A 19,058-nucleotide genomic window follows, 5' to 3' on the forward strand; every position below is an offset into this window, starting at 1 on the left:
ACAGCATTCCCATGGAGCAAATCTCTCACCAGGGTACCAAAAGACAGAAGGGACGATTCTTGGACACATGCAACAGAACACGGGAGGTCACCTGAGTGAAGTTAATAAGACCCGAGGACAGTGAGGTAATCCTAGACCATGAAATCTGGGCACCTATGAGGGGAGGGCAGGTGAGGAGACCTGGGATTACATAAACAGACCTGGGGTCTGTGAGGAAACCTGAGGGGCAGATCAGGAAGCACGGAGCCATGGAATAAGACCTAGGGACAGGGGAAGAGACATGGGGCAAGTGAGGAAACTAGGAGGCATGTGAGGAACCTGAGATTAAGGTGAGCAGACCGGGAGGCACATGAAGAAGCCTGGCAAGTGGAGTGAGAAGTACCTGAGCCGGGGTAGTACCTGAGTTGCAGGGTGCCAGGGACCTTGGGAACCTTTCAAACTGCTCTTCTGGGCCGTATGACATCTGTCTCTTGGCCTGTCCAGTTGCCACACTGGCTACTGACAAGAGAGGGATGGCTTGGCTCTCCTGCAGATGAGAAGAACATTAGATGTGCTCCAGGAATCCCCTGGATTCCCTATAAACATGCCATTAGAGAGTGCAACATTTATCAGCGGTGAGGACAACAGCAGACACTATAGGATCCAGGCAGTCAGAGAGGATGGGCTTAAGTCTCGCCATGTTCTTCTCTTAGGTTCTGTATACATACAGAACACACGTACATACAAACTCTTCACACAGTCAAAATAATAGCCCATGTAGTCAACTCTTCACTAATGGATAACATGATAGAATAACATGACAGAATATTCAACTCTTCATTCATAGGAAAAATTTTGTAACATAAAAGAATATTCCCTGGGGGCTGGAGAGATGGCTCAGAGGTTAAGAGCATTGCCTGCTCTTCCAAAGGTCCTGAGTTCAATTCCCAGCAACCACATGGTGGCTCACAACCACCTGTAATGGGGTCTGGTACCCTCTTCTGGCCTGCAGACATATACACAGACAGAATATTATATACATAATAAATAAATATTTAAAAAAAAAGAATATTCCCTAAATACTGAGTATGACAAACTGTAAAACATCACCAAAAAAATGATAACTCGCTGGGCGGTGGTGGCGCACGCCTTTAATCCCAGGACTTGGGAGGCAGAGGCAGGCAGATCTCTGCGAGTTCGAGGCCAGCCTGGTCTATAAGAGTTAGTTTCTAGGACGGGCTCCAAAGCTACAGAGAAACCCTGTCTCAAAAAACCAAAAAAAAAAAGATAACTCATTGGTACCGAGCACTTCTTACCAACTGCCAGGAGTTCTGTTGGGGTGTCACTTGTAGGTTTCACAGTGACTTCCTCTGCCCTTGCTTCAGGTACAGGAATAGAATAGTTGCTATTGAGCCCTTCTAAGGTGAGAACCAGTTCTGTCCCATTTCACAGGCTATGACTGGTCAGGTTTTTAGCAGTAGGTACAAAAGTGAAGATTCAAGGCCTTGGCACCCTTGGCAATACCCCACACCTTCCAAGTCACAGTTTAGTGTTAGCTCAGTTCAGTGTTATGTCAAGGGCAGGACAAAGAGCCAAGAACTAGTAAGAGGGACAGGTGGAAAGGAGTGAAGGCCCAGCCCACAGTCTCAGGACCTGGGCACCGGATTCTTGTCTTAGGGGTACAAAAGGACTACTGGCAAGCAACAAAGCAGGCTAACATCTCAAAAGCTTGACAAGCCTACATGCCCCGAATCCTGACTGTCTGTCGTGGAGTCACTCAGCCCACCACCACTTCTCAGAGTGCAGGCCCACAACCAGGACTGCTTGCAGGACAGCTGCACTGGCTGGCACAGGCAGAGCTGTCCTGGCGAGAGCTACAGCATCCTGACAGGAGGCAGTGTAGGAGGCCAGCACTCACGGGGTTGAAGAGCTCGGTAGTCAGCCCCAGGTAGTTGTGCAGAGCCAGGAAAGTCACCCGCTGCAGCCGGACCATGATGATCTGCAAGAGACAGAGGTGGGACACGTGAGGCTGGGCCCCAGCCGTCCACAGCGACTCCTGCTGACCCACAGCACAGGCCACAGGCCACAGGCCACATTTTCCAGGGCCCAACGAGCCACCACTGTGCAGCAGGATGCTAACGTGAGGGACAATGTGGGACAGAGGGGAATCAGGCAGTGTTTTCAAATCTTCTGTAAATCTGAAATTACTCTAAAATACCTTGTAAGAAATTTTAAAATTTTCTTTAGGGAAATGGGAAGTCTGAAAACTTCTATGAAGTTAATAATATTAATCTCTGTGTGTGTGTATGTGTGTGTGTGTGTGTGTGTGTACATGCATGTGTGTGTAACAAGAGCGAAAGATGCGTGAACACGCACATGGAGAGCAGAGGTGTTTTCCCCAGGTGTCAGCTAGGTTTGCTTTCTGAAAGAGGATCTCATGGCGACCTGGGACTCACTGATCAGGCTGGGCTGGCCAGACAAGCCTTAGGGGTCCACTTGCCTCCCCAGGTGATATGCTCTCGGCTTTTTCACACTGAGTTTTGGGAATCAAATTCAGGTCCTCACACTTAGAAAGTGAGCACTTTACTGACTAAATTACCTCCTCAGCCCCCCCCCCTTACCCACACACATTGCTCTATTTTGTGACGAGTGTGGGTATGAACATGCCACAGGACACATGTGACTTACAGGAGTAGGTTCTTTCCTTCCACCACACAGGTCCTGGGGATCAGACCCAGGTAGTCACGCTTGGCAGCAGGGTCCCTTACTTGCTGAGCCGTCTTGGCAGCCCATTTTGTGTTTTTCTGAGGCAGAGTCCTGCTCTGGCAGCCCTAGTACATGCTGTGTAGCCCAGCTGGCCTTGAACTCAGGTCAATCCTTCTGCCTCATTTTTCCAAGGGTTGGAATTACACTCATGTGCCACGGACATGTGTCCAATTTATGACTAATTTTTTTAAAAAAAAATACATTTTTCTAGCTGGGCAATAGTGGTGTATGCCTTTAATCCAAGCATTGGGAGGCAGAGGCAGGCAGATCTCTGAGTTTGAAGCCAGCCTGGTCTACAGAGCAAGTTTCAGGATAGCCAGAGCTACAAAGAAAAACCCTGTCTTGAAAAATATAAGAAACTTTTTTTTTCTATTGAAAAAAAAATTCTCATACAATATATTTTGACCATGTCCTTCCTACCGTTTTTCTGAGACATGGTATTAGAACCATGGCTGTGGCTGGCCTGGAACTTGCCACATAGAACAGGCTGACCTGAATTTACAGATAACCCCCTGCCTCTGCCTCCTGAGTGCTAGGCTAAAGGTGCGCACCACCGACACAGACCTGGATTACAAAGCATTCCCTAGATTCACATCCCCAGTAGCAAATCCTGCCAGCAAAGCCAGGTCTACATTCTCTGAATTCACCCACAATGCCGAATTCAGATCTGACACAACCAGAAACAGCTCTAACAGGATCCACGCCAGTGCCCAGCTCTGGGGCCTGAGAAGGCCCATGGCAGACAGGAAAGGCCGCTAGAAAGAAGCTCACCTGCACTACCCTCACCAGAGTTTCTGGGTACTTCTCAAAAACTCCTTGGAAAGCTGCTGCAGGAAGCCAGAGGACGGTGGAAGAAACAGCTGCACGGGCAGAAACGGTTTTGTAGGGTGCAGTGTGGCCCTGCAACAACAACTTGGTTAGTCCTACACAGCAGACCCATAGAGCTCCTGGGGAATTTCCACAGCCCGCAGAGGTTTCTAGAGGTCCCGCCTGGCTCCTACTCACACAGCTGTACTCTTCCCAGACATACTGTGGACACTGGCAATTTTGATGTAAACCATAATTTGTCACAGGAAAACATAGCAAAGGTTTGGCTGACAAGAGTTGTGGATAAGGCTGTTACATGCTCTTTCCTGAGACTCTCAGGCCAGGTTCTTCAACATCCTGCCCTGTCGACAGCCCCTTGCCAAAAAGGCACAACTCAACCCAAGTGTGTTTTCTGTAAAGGTCACTGTCATCAAACAGTTACACAACAGTCATCAAACACTCACTAGGCCTGCTATGCATATTCCTGTAACCCCAGCGAGGGGCTGAACTACTTCAAAGACACAGTAACTATAAAGATGCGATAATACACACACATAGGGTTCTGTGAACATATTTCTTGCTGAATATATGGGAAGGGGGTTCCTAGATTTCACAGTATCTGCATCCTTAACTCTGTAAAAATCAATCAAAACAAAGAAAAATTTCTAGCGACAAGTAAACAACAACAAAAATCACACCAGATTGTCTTCCACAGTGGTTGTGGCCTTCTGCATTCCCATCAGCCGTGAGCGTGAGCTCCTGCCGCTGTCAGAGTCACAGGGCTCAGCAGGTTTATGAACCCTACCTCCCGCTCACGTCAGCAGGTCTTCCCTGCCATGATGGAACTCAAACTGTAATCCAAGTAAACCCTTCCTCCCTTAAATTGCTTCTTGTCATGGCAGTAAGATTAGTAACTAACATACAGCTGTTTGGGGAGAGGGGTCATCCATGCTCCTATGCTTAAGTCAAATAAACACACTGGTTTAGCAAGCTACACTTGGGCTTTTTTACTTACTATTTTTAATATTAATAATTTTTTAATATTTACTTTGGTCTGTGACTGGTACCCTATCTGAGCTAACTATATGTCTGACCATGTATCCCCATGAAAAGATCATACAACACTATAATCTCTCTTTTACTGTTGTGATTACACCTTGTGGGTTTTCTTTAGAAGGCTGGTCTTTTAGTTGCTATATTGTAGAATCTTAGACTGGTTAGATTCACACCACAGTACACACCTATGAGCAGTGGATTTAATTCCTTCATTTCCAAAGACTCTGATGTTCCAGTGGCTCTGCTATCAAATGTCACTCTGGAGTTAATCTGGGATTTGATTGAAGTCTGAATATTAGTTTAATTCTCATTGTCTCTGCTATGTTGCTTACGACTTATTCTGAGTTTAAAGAGGTTCAAGGACAGAATCAGTGGATTTTTTTTGCTTTCATTAAATACACGATGTTTATCTCTACTCTCTAAAAGGATATAAATGGTCATAATCTCAACAATTAAGACAGAGGTCCGCTAGGAATGGTAGGCACAATAATCTCAGTGCTTGGGAATTAGAGGCAGACAGATTCAGAACAATACTGTCTCAAAAACACAAAGAACCAGGAGTATCCAGTTTATTCTGTCCTGTCTCCTGCATAGACTCCCCAGTTAACAGCCTGACCATATACATGAGTTTGTCTTTCTTAGTGTGTGCATCCACAAGCATATGTGTGAGCACAAGAACATACAGTGCAGTGTGCACGTGGAGGCTAAGAACAGTATTTGGGTATCGACTCTCTCCTTACACCTTGTTAAGTCAGGATCTGTCTTATTTCTGCTTCTGTGAAGCTTACTCCAAGCTAGCAGGTCTTCCAAGCTTGTGGCCTCTGCTCCTGTCTCTGCCTCCTGACTGCTGAGATTAAAGGAGTGTGCCACCATACCTACTGGACCTTGGTTTTAAATGGCATTTTTCTTTTCATAATTAATCCTTGTAATTACCAGTTGAGTCAAAGACTTTTCCAGCAACCAGAATGTCTTGTGCTATCCTGAGTCAATACCCAGCATAAACCCCTGACATGTAGCCACTGGTCCTATCTCAGGCACAGGGCTGGTACAAGCAGTCCAGGGTCCAACCTTCTCATCACCTGCTTTGGAAACAGTGTTTTGGGCTCCCTATCACTCATTAGTCTACATACTGTTGATAGACAATATAGCCTATAAAGCTAACATATCTACAGTTGATCTTGGGAGGAAAGGCTGGCTAGTCTCTGCTCTCCCGCACACCCATATCAGCAGCCTCCTCAAAGCTGAGCATCAGTCTTCACAGGCAATTCTGCCTTGCTCAAGAGTGGGTGTCATTTTTCATTAGGCAAGCAGCCTTCCCAACTCAGGTCAAATGGGGCACAGCAATACACAGGGGTCCCATCTCTGCCTCTTGGCCACCAAATAAGACAAAGCATTCACTGATAGGCAGCAGTGTAGACACATAAGACATCACAGTGTATGCAAGGAATTTGCTGCTTCAGTGACAAGCATGCAGCTAAGGGCTGCATCAGTGGGTCCCACCAAGGAAGGCTCTCATGTGATCCTATACAAAAGCCTGGACTCTGGGTGCTGAATCCAACAAACATGGTTCTATTAGCTGCTCTGGAGACATAGTAACAGTCCAGAAGAATGGAGCGGTGATAATTAGTCATCATTGTTAATGTGACTAGATTTGAAATCACCATAGAAACACATTTCAGGGTATATCTATGAGGATGCTTCTAGAAAGGTTTAGCTTAGAGGGAAGGTCCACCTTGGATGTGGGCAGCACTATGCCAAGGACTAAGATCTCCGACTGGTAAGAAGGAGAAAGCGAGTAGTATACCGGCACTCGTCTTTCTGCGTCTCAACTGTGGACACCCCCTCCTGCCGCCACGCTTTCTCCACCATGACGGACTGCACTTTTAAACTGCGAATGGAAACAAACCTAAAACTTCCCCAAATTGCTTTTCTCAGCTATTCTTGCCATAGCAACAAGAAAAGTAATTAGCCAGGCATGGCGACACACACCCTTAATCCTATTTGGTGAAAGATATATGAGCTGGTGTGATGATTCTGTACATGTCTGTGTGTGAACAAATACAATAAAGAATGAAAAGAGGAAAGCCGGGTGGTGGTGGTGCATGCCTTTAATCCCAGCACTCGGGAGGAAGAGACAGATGGATCTCTGTGAGTTTGAGGCTAGCCTGGTCTACAGAGGGAGTTACAGGACAGTCAGGGCTGTAACACAGAGAAACCCTGTCTTGAAAAACCATTTTTAAAAAAATGAAGAGTGGAAAATGTCTGGCACAGCAGCACACACTTGTAACCTAGTGTTCTGGGGGCCACGACAGGAATGAAGACTGTGAGCCAAGTCTGGGCTAACACAGCAAGATCCTGAACCAGACAGAAAGACAGACAGACAAAGAAGAAATAGAAAGGACCACTGAAGCCTTACTAAATACATTCTACCTAAAATACAATGTCAAAGTTGTTCCCACAGACAGACACCTCCTTAACTACAGAATGAGAGCTGTTCTCATCCTAGACAAACCCTCTCACTGTGTTATTGCAGAGACATAGCCGTTAACAATAAGCAACTCACTGTCTAGCAAGACAGGAAGAACAGGCCTTGAGGGCAGGCCAGAGGTGCTTGGGCTCCTATGGTGGCGGGCAGGGGAAGGCCGGGGGTGGTACTTACAGTGATCACGTCCAGAATGCTGAGGAGGCTGTGGACACTGTCCCCTGGCAGAACCTCTTTGACCACCACCTCGGTGCCATCCTGCGCTTAGATACAGAACCACAGGTATCAGGACAGGGACTGTCAGTACAGGGCAAAGAGGCCAGTCAGCACCCAGGACAGTTGGCACATGACAGTTCATCTCTGAGTTGCAAGCTCAGAGAAAAGCCAAACTATGAGATACCATAAGCAGGGCTGGAAAAACGGCTCAACAGTAAATAGCACTTGCTGCTCTTCTAGCAGATCCAAGTTTGGTTACCAGCACCCACATCAGGGGGTTCACAATCACAGGGCGTCTGATGCCCTCTTCTGACCTCTACCCACACACATGTGTAACACATACACACTCATACACAAATTAAACTAAATCTTTTAAAGAAAAGAAGAAGAGATACCACAAGCTTGCAAAATGTTAAGAAACAATAATAGCTGGGCGTGATAGTGCACGCCTTTAATCCCAGTACTTGGGAGGCAGAGGCAGGCGGAACTCTGAGTTTGAGGTCTACAGAGTGAGTTCCAGGACTACCAGGGATACACAGAAAAACCCTGTCTTGAAAAATGAAATGAAACAGAACAAAAGGTGAGGGTGGGGAAAACACATCTCAATCAGTAAAGTGCTTGCCTTAAAAGCATAGAGACCTGAGTTAGATCCTCAAAATGCATTTTAAAAATATCTAATTGGATCAGAGGTAGTGGTTCATAACCTTAATCCCAGCACTCAGGAGGTAGACCTCTGAGAACTTCAGGCCAACCGGTCTGTAGAATGAGTTCCAGGCTAGCCAGGGCTACGTGTTGGCTTGAACACATTAATGATAGCTTCAGAGCATCCAAAAAGTTTCAGTGTGGCATTAGGGAGAAGAAATTAAAAAGCACTTCCCCTTGCTGTAATTTAACACAGAGTGAGATCTGAATTCTCTACTTCTTTCTCCCTGTGTCTTCTATCATTCGTGTCTGTTGTATGTTGTGGAATGTTCCTTTATGCTGTATGAAGATGTGTCACTGTGATTGGTTTAATGAAAAGCTAAATTGCCAAAAGCTCGTCAGTAGTTATAGCAGGGACTTCTCGACAGAAAGAGCTCTGGGAGGAAGAAAGGCTGAGTCACCAGTCACAGAGAGGATGCTTCTCAAGACATGCAGGGGGAGAGGTAAAAGCCACGAGTCACGCGGCAACACACGGATGAATAGAAATGGGTTAATTTAAGTTCTAAGAGCTAGTGGAACAAGCCTAAACTATAGGCCAAGCTTTCATAATCAATAATAAGTCTCTATCGTCTGGGTTTTCTTGTTGCTGTTTTTTGCTTTTTTGGGTTTTTTGTTTGTTTTTGGGTTTTTGTTTGTTTGTTTTTTGGTGAGTTGGTGGCCCAAAGGGAAAAATCTATCTATAGTTGTTTAAGTCTAAATCTGTGTCTACATGAATATTGCCTTCTGAATTTGTCTGTCCCTGTCTCTGTATATGTTTGTTTGTCCCTAACAAAGGGCTTTTCTCTTTCTTTCACTGAACAGTACAGAAAGCATCACGTGGAGGAGAAGGGATATGTCACAGAAATCTTTAGCAGAATTTAACAAGGGTTTAAGTCACTGACTCCAACTGGCCCAGATAAGTGAACAAATGCTACCAAGCAATAGTCACATGTAGTCTTAAACACCATGGCAGATATTCATTTCATAAGGTTGTCTTCAACCTTTATTTGCTGTTTCCAGCATTAACTACCAAAACATACATACATACAAACAGTATTTGTGGATCAGGGGTAGGAAGAGTACATAATTTAAGATTACAGCTATACATTAGCTTAGCTTGTAAAAGTTTATACATGGGAATTCAAGGCAAGAAAGGTTGATTGTCACATTGTCCTCTTAAAGGCAGGCCAAACAAACAGGCTGAGTGCACCACAGAGTGTCAGTATGGTCTTAAGTGACCTTAGGGTATATCATTAACTCTGACTGTAAGGTTCAGAAAAAGTTCCAGTCTCTTAAAATGTAACATGTATTTTCACAACATTTTATTGTCACACAGAGTGAGATTCTGTCGCCACCCAACTTCCCCAAAAATGTCAAGTATGGCCCAGCAGGATGGCTCAGCAGTTAAAAGTACTGCCCTGCAAGACTAAGAACTTGAGCTTGATCCCTGGAAGCCCACAGTAAAAGAAGAAAACAAATTTCCAAAAGTTATTCTCTGACCTTTATGTGTACACACCACAGCATACTCACGCATGCATACATGCGTGCACACACATCACACACACACACAAATTAAAAATGTTAAATGTCGGGTCTAGTGGTGTGCATCTGTAATCCCAATGCTGGAAAGAGATAGGCAGGTCTCTGGGGCTCACTAGCAAGTCAGCCTAGCCCACTTGTTGGGTTCAGACTAGTAAGAAACCATATCTCAAAAAACAAAGTAGCCAGGCATGGTGGTACACGCATTTAATCTCAGCTCTTGGGAGGCAGAGGCAGCCAAATCTCTGTGAGCTTGAGGTCAGCCTGGTCTACAGAGTGAATTCTAGGAGAGCCAAAACTGTTATATAGAGAAACCCTGTCTTAGAAAATAAATAAATAAATATAGCAGCTGTGTTTGAACACTGAATTTTTACCAAAGAACTACAGTTTAAAAGTTCTACACTAACTTTTTGATGGAGAGTTTTTGAAGCATCCCCTTTCCCACCTGGCCCAACTCACAGCATCTTGGATGCAGACCTCCAGCCGTCCATCCTGAACCACATAGATACTGGTATCAGGCTCCCCAGGCTGGAATACGTGCTCCCCCTCCTGCAGCTGCACGAAGACCATGTGCTTGCAAAGTTCCAGGAACAATGGCTTCTCAAAGTGGCCCAGGACCCTGCAACAAACAGACTATACTACAGAACATGCTCTCAACGAAGGCAGAGTAAGAAATAAAGGCCACTGTCCCCACCAGCAGCAGGACCAGGACTGGCCTAGATCTCTATAAGGCCAGTTCAGCTCATCCGGATTCATAGTCAACAAGAGTCTTAAACTTCTGAGATAACTATCAGCTCAAAAGACTTCTCAAACAGCGACTATCAATGTAAGCCAGACACAAACCAGAAGACAAGACGGCAGCCCCCTGGAATGATGTACTAACATCAGAAAGAGGAAGTGGGCCAGTGAGGTGGCTCAGCATCTAAGCACTTGCAACACACACGCCCCACAACCTGAAGTTTAATCCTCAGAGCCCACGCCTTAGTTGCTGTCCTCCTGCTGGGAAGAGACACCATGACTAAAGCAACCCTTATACAATTATTTAATAGTGGGATTGCTTACAGTTCCAGAAGTGTAGTGCACTGGCACCACGGCGGGGTACATGGAGGCACACAAGGCACAGGAGCAGTAGCTGAGAGCTATGTCCTGAGCCACAGGACGCGGGAGTGGGGTGTGAATGAGCACAAGCACACCTGGGCCTGGTATCCCCAGGGACACACTTCCTCCAGCAAGATTACATCTCCTACTCCTTCTCACATAGTGCCAGTCCCTGGTGACTAAGAACTCAAATATATGGGAAGTAGAAAACGACAAGATCTCCTGAGTAAATTGGGAGCAAGGGGATCCTTGGGAGAGGGTTGAAGGGGAGGGGAGAGGCAGGGAGGGAAGCAGATAAAAATGTGGAGCTTAATAAATAAATAAATATATATATATATATATATATAAAGAATTCAAATATATCAGTCTATGGGGCCATTCTTATTCGAACCACCATATAACATAAAAGCAGAGAGAACTAACTCCACAAAATTGTCCTCTGAAATTCTACACAGGTGCTATGGCACATGTATGCCTGTCCTCACTTATATCACACACACACATGCACAGATAATAATAATAATAAATTTCAAAAACTGAAAATAATGTACCTTTTTTTAAAAAAAAATGAAGCTGCTGGGCAGTGGTGGCACAAGCCTTTAATTCCAGCACTTGGGAGGCAGAGGTAGGCGGATCTCATTGAGTTCGAGGCCAGCCTGGTCTACAAGAGCTAGTTCCAGGACAGGCTCCAAAGCTATAGAGAAACCCTGTCTTCAAAAACAAACAAAAAAATGAAGCGGACATAATAGTACACAGCTATGATCTCAGCATTCGGGAAACCGAGGCATAGGATTGTAAGCTGAAGACCAGCTTAGGCTACATAGTAAGATGCTGTCAAGAAAGGCAAGAGAGAGAGCGACAGAGAAGAGACGGGAAAACCCAGCCTGCCGTTCTTGATCCACAGACACACTTCTCACACTTGCTCTTGAATTTGCTGAATTGCTGGGTAGCACAGGGAGGAACAGCTAAAAAGGTGAACTGACTACAAGATTCCACACACCTAAAGCACATTGACCCTGCTGACCACACCTACCACCATGAAGCACAGAAGCCAGCATGTTGAGGCGGAAAGGAAATAGGCTTTGCCACCCATCCCTGACATAGGGAAGCTAGGTCAAAGACAGCCCAGGACGGAAGGAGACATTCCAGCAACACAGGCTAGCCAGCACCTCCTGCTGCCCAGTCACTAGCTATCTTACCGAACATTCTTCAGCATGTACAAAACTTCTGATGGCAGATGAGAGTTCTTCACATCAAACTCTGTAAGATCAGCCTCTAGCAGGGAGGGTGGGGGCTCTTTTGGCTGCAAAGTAGGGTATTCTTTCTTAAAGCGTAGAATCCTACAAAGTAGAGATACTTAGGAAAGAATTGAGGAGCCCAAACCCAATACTGTGAGCACGCCAAAGCCCCAAGGAGCTCTGCTTTGGTGTGTCCTGACGTGGGAGAAGCCACAGCAGTGGAGAGGACCTTCAAGGAATTCCCAGTACCTCTTGGCCAAAGAGAGCACTTTGGTTCTCTTCCTGACCCGCTGCCGAGGTGCAGTTGTATTCCCAACCAAGGTATGGGGGAGCGTGGTCACCTGCGGAATCAAGAGAACGACTGAGCGCTGACCTGGGGACAGGCAAGGTCTACGCTCTCAGACTCGGGGTCTGTCCCCAGGACCTGCCTGAGTTGCTGCCTTCCTGACCTCAGCTACTAGGAGCTGCTCTCACCAACCCCCACCTGCCTGGCTTCTTGAGGAGGATCTAGCAGTCAAGGAGGAAGGGATATCATTTGCACAAGGGCACAGCACAGTCCCATATGCCCCACAGTATGATCCTCACTGCCCTCAAGTGGCTCCATGCCTCTGGTAAAACTCCTGAGGTGAGTGGGAGAGAGCAGAAGGGACCAGCTGTGGCAGTTCACCAAAGGCAAAGATTCGGACTAGCCTTCTTATTCCTGGCCACCAATTTCTGACCCTCAGGGCCGGAGGACCATACATTTATGATTCAAAATTCCCATATGGAAAAGAGGGCTTTTTACCTTAGGACAAAGAAGGCCATTGGGAAACTGCACTGCTCCACCCGGGTCCCCAGGAGCCAGGCAGGGTCCTTCCTTGGCTCAGCCTTCCAAATCTGGCAGTGACCACTGACCTTGGAGCAAACACACGCCCCCCTGTGCCTGTCTGTACTGTACCCAGGGATGTTTCTGGAAAGTGGTTTCCTATCCTATTTCTTGTTAACACAAACCTGCACCTCAGAAAGTACCCCTCTCCTTGGTTGGCACTTGCCAAAGCAGTTCAGGTGTTTCAAACCAGACAGAATAAAAACCCACCAGCACCATGCCTCCAAGTGAGGGATTTCCAGGTAAAAATGTTTGCTTTCACTGGGGAAGTAGATAACTAAGACTTAAAACATCTCCTAAACTTGTACCCAGTGGCAGGAGCCATGGGACCAAAGGAGAAGGGGCAGCACAGATCAGGAGCCTCATGGCCTGGGAAGCAGCAGGTCCGTATTCCAGAAGAGACACTTGCCCGGTGGAGTGCACACTCCTTTAATCCCAGCACCCCAGAGCAGAGGCAGACAAATCTCTAAGTTTGAGGCCAGCCTGATCTACATAGTGAGTTCTAAGACAGTCAATGCTACACAGAAAAACAAAAAATGGGGGGCCTGGAAAGATGGCTCAGTAGAGATCACTGGCTGATCTTTTAGAGGACCCAGGTTCAACTTCCATATGGCAGCTTATAACTACCTATAACTCCAGTTTCAGGGGATCCAACACCTTCACACAACAGACATACACAAATGCACATTAAATAAATATAATAAATATAATATAACAAATTATTTAAAGAGAGAGAGAAAAAGACTCTCACCACCTCCACCTTGTGCAACCCAGGGATTCCATACAAGTTACCTTCCTCATAATCTTTCGGCCATAAAACATTACTTTGTCTCTCTTCCGGAACCTGTACTGAGGAGTGGGCTCTGCTTGTCCTGTGAGAGGAGGGAAGAAGGGGCATGGTGAGAAGGCAGGGATCTGGATACAGCCTTGAATGGGTAGGCAGTGCACACAGCTGGAACCTGCACAAGACAGGCCCTGAAGGCGCTGACAAGAAACCATGCTCCCATTGCTCTATCCCCAGCTGCTGCTCAGACAGCTGGTGTCAGCGGTAACATTGGGGACTCACCTTAGCAGAGTCAGGAACTTCTGTTCTTACTGAATCCTAGCTTTGGAAAGAACAGAAAAGGGTAGGGACAGAACTCAACCTGATCCTTAGTAGGTGACCTGGGAACCTCAACCTGATCCTTAGTAGGTGACCATATTTCAACAAGGCTTTGAGGGAAGCTTCCAGGAGCTCCAAATACCTCGTAAGATACAAATGCAGAACCCCACCCCACCCCACTGCTCAGTCAGAGTCCAAACGAAGATACTTACGCAATCTGCTCACCCTTCTGTACACAAAAAAGATGGCAACACTAACAAAGGCCAGTGTTATGAGGGCTCCAATTCCAATCCCGACCAACTACACAGGATGGGAGATAGATAATAGGGTCAGTAGGGCCAAACACAGCCACAGGCCAATCACAGCCCAGTCCCTGGGAAGCCCATAGTGATTACCATGGTGAACTGTGAAGACTCCTCCATGAAATGCAGCCCCCAGGAGCTCAGGGTACTACCCAAACAATAGCCAGCCTGAGAAAAGAACAGACAGGGTGCCCAAGTTTCTCAGTCTGGGCTTGGTCAGAGAACAAGAGTAAAGCCAGGAGCTAGGGAGGAAGTCACTAGCCCTGAAGATTTTTGAGAAATGGAGCCCATCAGACAACTCAGTGCATAAGGCATTTACTGCCAAGTCTGATGACCTGAGTTTAATCCAGGAGACCCATACCGTGTCAGGATAGAACAGATTTCCATAAATTGTCCTCTGACCTCCACATTCATGCCATTACATTTGCACAGCTACACACAGAGAGAGAGAAATATTATATATATATATATATATATATATATATATATATATATATATATATATATATAAAATTTTAGAGAAATGATTTTGTCAGAGGAGCCAAGACCCTCTGAGCACAACTGCAAAAACAGAAAAGCAGCAACCTGTCTCCTTTGGCACTGGGATGAGTAGGCACAGTAGCTATGCTATTGACAACTGCCATGCATGATAATGCACAACTTCCAGCTCTCCAGTCCTCAAGAAGCAAGCCTAGGGGAGGTCAAAGCCATCTCTTGGAACCCTCTGGAAACCAATAGGTCTAGGGTTGTAAATCCCAAGATTCATGAGAGCCCACTCAGAATAAATGCTCAGACACTCCTAAGAGTGTGTGAAGCTGCTGACACCCACATTCGCTTTAGTCCCAGCTACCTGAAAGGCTGAGGAAGAGGATTGTGTACACCCAGGTTCAAGCCCTGCCTAGACGATCAGTGAGACCAAGTTTTAAAAACAAAAAAAAGGATGGAGAACAAAAAGAAACCCCAAGGGAAGATCCATTTGGATTTAGAGATATCTAAAATCAGTTCACATGTCAAAGAAGAAATGGAAGGAAGGTTCTGCCTCTACCCCCCTGCTTTCTACAGGAAGTCACTGACAGGACTTCAGTTGTCCAAGGAAGGGAAGGAGACAGGAAAGCAAGGGCTCAGGATATAAGGGTGAATGTGTGACCAACAGGGGAAGCTGGTTCATGGCAGGGAAGGTTACATGGATTTAGTCCACCACGTTGGGTGCCAATCTATTGGCTTTTTGGTTCCTGGCTGCCCAGTTAGCTTAGACCCGAAATAATCACACAGAAACTGTATTGATTAAATCACTGCTTGGCCCATTAACTCTAGCTTCTTATTGGCTAACTCTTGTATTAATTTAACCCATTTCTATCAATCTGTGTATCGCCACATGACTGTGGCTTAGCGGGTAAAGATCCCAGTGTCTGTCTCTGGTAGCTCCATGGCTTCTCCCTGACTCCGCCCTTCTTTCTCCCAGCATACAGCCTAGCTTTCCCTGTCTAGTTCTGTTCTTCCCTGCCATAGGCTCAAAGTAGTTCTTTATTCATTAACCAATACAAGCACCATGTAGACAAAAGGACCTCCCACACCATTCCCAAATGCTGAAGACAGAAGGCACTTGACCTGCAGCTGTCCCTCGGTCCTCCAGTCTTCACCTACCCCGTCCTCTCGAACAGCAGTCAGGAACCGAACAGGGCAAGCGCCCACTTACTCACCCTTTGCAGTTTCTACCTAACTGCCAAGGACCAAAGCCTAGCCTTAAAAACAAACAACAAACAAGTCTCAGACTCAGCAATCCCTGCCAGAAAACCCAAGGAGAGCTGAAGGCCACTCAGGAAGGAACCCCAAAGGCACAGATCTGCCTCAGAACAGAGTAAGTGGGTCGCCTAGAAAACAGCCTTGTGATCTTAGCTCAGGGGACAAATAGCTGAGAATTAGTTAAGGGAGGGAAGAACATGTCCCAATAAGTATGTTCTTAGGTGACTGCATCATTGAGTGACTGTCACAGGGTGCATTTACACAAGCACTGTTATCCCACCAAGCAATACAGTCTGTGGGATCAATATTGCATGCGGTCTATTGCGCAATGTACAGCCAGCAAGCTTCTGGTTTCAAAACTAAGGCACTCAAACTCTCTTTCTCCCCGGCTCCAGCTCAGCTCTCAAGACTGGGGTGCACAAGAGCACCCCAACTGCACCTTCTACTTTCCTCTGAGCTTGCCTTATCCAAGGAAAAACACCTACCTGCATACACAGTCTACCACAGTGGACCACCTCAGCCAGTCTAGCTTTTTATGGTTATTCTAATGGGTCCACTCTTCTGGTTTAAAAATGGAGGTGTGGGGTATAGTGGCACACACCTTTAGTCCCAGCACTTGGGAGGCAGAGGCAGGACAATCTCTGTGAGTTCAAGGCTATCCTGATTTACACAGAGTACTAGAAATGTGTAGATCAACCCTGTCTCAAAACAAAGCAAAACAACCACCAAAATACTACTTCTAATAAAGGCCTTTGGGATGTGTTGAATTGAGAAAAAGACTTCAAATACCAAAGTTCTATAAGAAAGCAGGAAGTAACAACTGCTACCTTAAGGGAAGAAAATAAGGTTTCAATAACGACTTAACAGCCAGGTTCCATTGTCCACCCTGTGAGGAACCATTGTCCAATAACAAGTGTCAAAGCTCTGATAGGGAAACACATTAAGTCACCATTCCCACATTTTCTTGGTCTTCTAGGAGTTTCTGTAGAAACCTGAAGCAAAAGATCCTTCTGTCCTCTGGAAATGTTCTCACCTGCCTGGTCTACCTACCTTAAGGCACACATCGTCCTCTTTCTGCATGACTGAAAGCAAGGCAATGTGGAGGGCGAAAAGGAGGCAGGCTGGGACAAAGCTGCTCTCCCGGAACCTTTGCAGCAGGACAGCTGTAGTTCCAGCCTTGCCAGCTCCTTTCCAAGTCAAACGCTCTTATTGGAAGGGACTCCAGAACTCTGTGCTCCAAAACAAGTTGTTTTCCAGAAGCGTCGGCTCTCTGTGTGCTTCCGTCTCCTGTAAACAGCCCTCACGTGGTCTAAGGGGAACCCATAACTGTGGCTCGGGGTGGGAATGAGAGTGGCGGGGGTGGGGGGAGGTAGGGAATTGAGCGACACTCAGGGATCAAGCAGCCACCCAGAGCGGGACAGTGGCTGGGGTGGGGGAGGAGAGCAGAAGTGTAAGTTGGCTGACAGTTCATGGAGGGGAGGTGGGAGAGCTTGAGACTGGCGGTACAGATAAGAGAACGGTTCAGGAACGCGGCGAACCAACAAGCTAAGAGGAGGGAGACTAGGAGGGGGTGACCGACTGGAGGGTGAGCCTCACCCGGGAGGCTTGATGTCGCCAAGAGGAGAGACGAGGGATGGGGCGTAGAGGCTTTACATCTCAAGAAAGGGCCAACAGGGGTCACAGCCCAGAAGGGGTCTCGATTAGGAGGGGTGAGGGACGGGAAGGTGGTTATAGCCTAGGAGTGATCACGTGAGGAGAGCCTTGACAGCGAGGGAGGGAAAAGGAGGGCATGGTATCAAGAAGCGTGAAGGGTGAGGAGGGACCTAGACACAGCGGGTAGCGTGTGGAAAGGCAGCGCAGGCACGGTGGGTGTGTTGGGACCAAGGATGATTAACTAGAGGGCCATTAGGACCCAAGTAGACTTGGCCACGCGCCAGACCGCCGTTCACTGGCCTAGTCCCCAGCAGCGCGTCAATCCCGGAAACCACGGTTCGGTAGTGACTCCAAGGGTCCACAAGCCCCGACCCCCAGACCTAGGGCAGCACCGATGAGCCCGCGCCAGTCCGGCAGCCATCCTTCGGCGCCGCGGTGGTGAACGTCCGGTCGCGGGGCTGACAAGGGCCAAGAGCGATCTCTGCACAGGCCAGCCCTAGACCGCCACCTCGCGGCGTAGGGTGAGTACGCACGGCCGCGCGCGCTCCACATCCGGTTCTGCGCGGTTGAGGCTGGGCATGGGGCGCGCTGGCGACCAATCCGCGAGGCTCTTGCTGCGGAGTGGCTGGCCCCGCCGACGGCCGGAAACGCAAGGGTGGACCTTGTAGGGGTAGTTTTATACGACTCGGGTCGGGGTATCGGTGTCTGAGCGGTCTCAAGTCGGAAGCGACAAGAGGCCTGCGGGCCGAGCTCGAGATCCATCTGCCCAGGTCGGTTTGAGCGTTTCCATTTGGCGCCACCCCTGCGGAGTTCTTCAGGGTCCGGGATTAGGGATAGTCTCCACCTTTGGGGTCTTGGGTCCTCTGCTACACGGGTCATCTGCCCGCAGGGCCCACAGCACTCTCGGCTCGTGAGTTCTAGGGTGCCGAGTCCCTCTGGCTCTAATTGGCCCCCTCAACTGCCTTGTTCTTTCAGAACTGTCTTCTGCAGAGCCCGGCATGGGTTTCCTGACCGCGGTGACTCAAGGCCTGGTGCGGGGAGCGGACAGGATGAGCAAGTGGACAAGCAAGCGGGGACCACGCACCTTCTACAAGAGCCGAGGTGCTAAGAGAACAGGCATCTATGCCTCAAATGGGAAGTTTGTGCAGATAAAGGAAATGGTTCCAGAATTTGTCGTCCCGGACTTGACCGGCTTCAAGCTCAAGCCCTATGTTAATTACCGAGCTCCTGCAGGCGTTGACACACCCCTGACCGCCAAAGCGCTTTTCCTGGAAACTGCGGCACCTGCTATTGAAAAAGACTTTAAAGAAGGGACTTTTGATGCTAACAATTTGGAGAAATATGGCTTTGAGCCCACACAGGAAGGCAAGCTGTTCCAGTTGTATCCTAAGAATTTCCCACGCTAGAAAACTGTGACAGAGACCAAAAGTTTGCCTATGAAGTGGAGACAATACAAGCCTTCGATTCTGAGTGTCTCGAAAAGGAGGAGCAGCTTCTTTGTGCATTTCTATTAAAGGCCTTTGGTAACTCA

The 19,058-nt window shown here is 47.4% G+C and overlaps 2 protein-coding genes across 6 annotated transcripts in view; one reads left to right on the plus strand and one right to left on the minus strand.

Moving 5' to 3' along the window:
- The window catches only part of Pnpla7 (patatin like domain 7, lysophospholipase), a 73,394-nt gene extending 56,231 nt beyond the window's left edge, over positions 1-17,163 (minus strand). For 2 of the 4 annotated variants that reach the window (XM_048425870.3, XM_048425869.3), the window contains exons 1-11: positions 16,925-17,163; positions 14,225-14,299; positions 14,042-14,129; positions 13,520-13,599; positions 12,112-12,203; positions 11,824-11,964; positions 9,986-10,145; positions 7,268-7,348; positions 3,517-3,645; positions 1,898-1,978; positions 400-526 (exon numbers count right to left, since the gene is read on the minus strand). In XM_048425870.3, the coding sequence (XP_048281827.1) occupies positions 400-526; positions 1,898-1,978; positions 3,517-3,645; positions 7,268-7,348; positions 9,986-10,145; positions 11,824-11,964; positions 12,112-12,203; positions 13,520-13,599; positions 14,042-14,129; positions 14,225-14,299; positions 16,925-16,954 (1,084 nt within the window). In that variant the 5' untranslated portion in view covers positions 16,955-17,163. Of the gene's footprint in view, positions 1-399; positions 527-1,897; positions 1,979-3,516; positions 3,646-7,267; positions 7,349-9,985; positions 10,146-11,823; positions 11,965-12,111; positions 12,204-13,519; positions 13,600-14,041; positions 14,130-14,224; positions 14,300-15,739; positions 15,995-16,924 lie in introns of those variants that run through there. The other 2 variants (XM_085681228.2, XM_085681227.2) reach the window with 2 other exon arrangements.
- Positions 17,164-17,909: 746 nt separating this feature from the next.
- On the plus strand, positions 17,910-19,058 carry Mrpl41 (mitochondrial ribosomal protein L41). 2 transcript variants are annotated; one of them, XM_048425882.3, is made up of 2 exons: positions 17,910-18,048; positions 18,503-19,058. In XM_048425882.3, the coding sequence occupies exon 2, from the start codon at positions 18,526-18,528 to the stop codon at positions 18,931-18,933; it is 408 nt and encodes a 135-aa protein (XP_048281839.3). In that variant the 5' UTR covers positions 17,910-18,048; positions 18,503-18,525; the 3' UTR covers positions 18,934-19,058. The 2 variants fall into 2 exon arrangements, with proteins under 2 accessions (XP_048281839.3, XP_048281838.3); XM_048425881.3 differs by lacking the exon at positions 17,910-18,048 and adding an exon at positions 18,139-18,297.

This window comes from Myodes glareolus, chromosome 21 (assembly GCF_982192425.1).
Source record: "Myodes glareolus chromosome 21, mMyoGla1.1, whole genome shotgun sequence".
In the NCBI taxonomy this organism is placed as follows: domain Eukaryota; kingdom Metazoa; phylum Chordata; class Mammalia; order Rodentia; family Cricetidae; genus Myodes; species Myodes glareolus.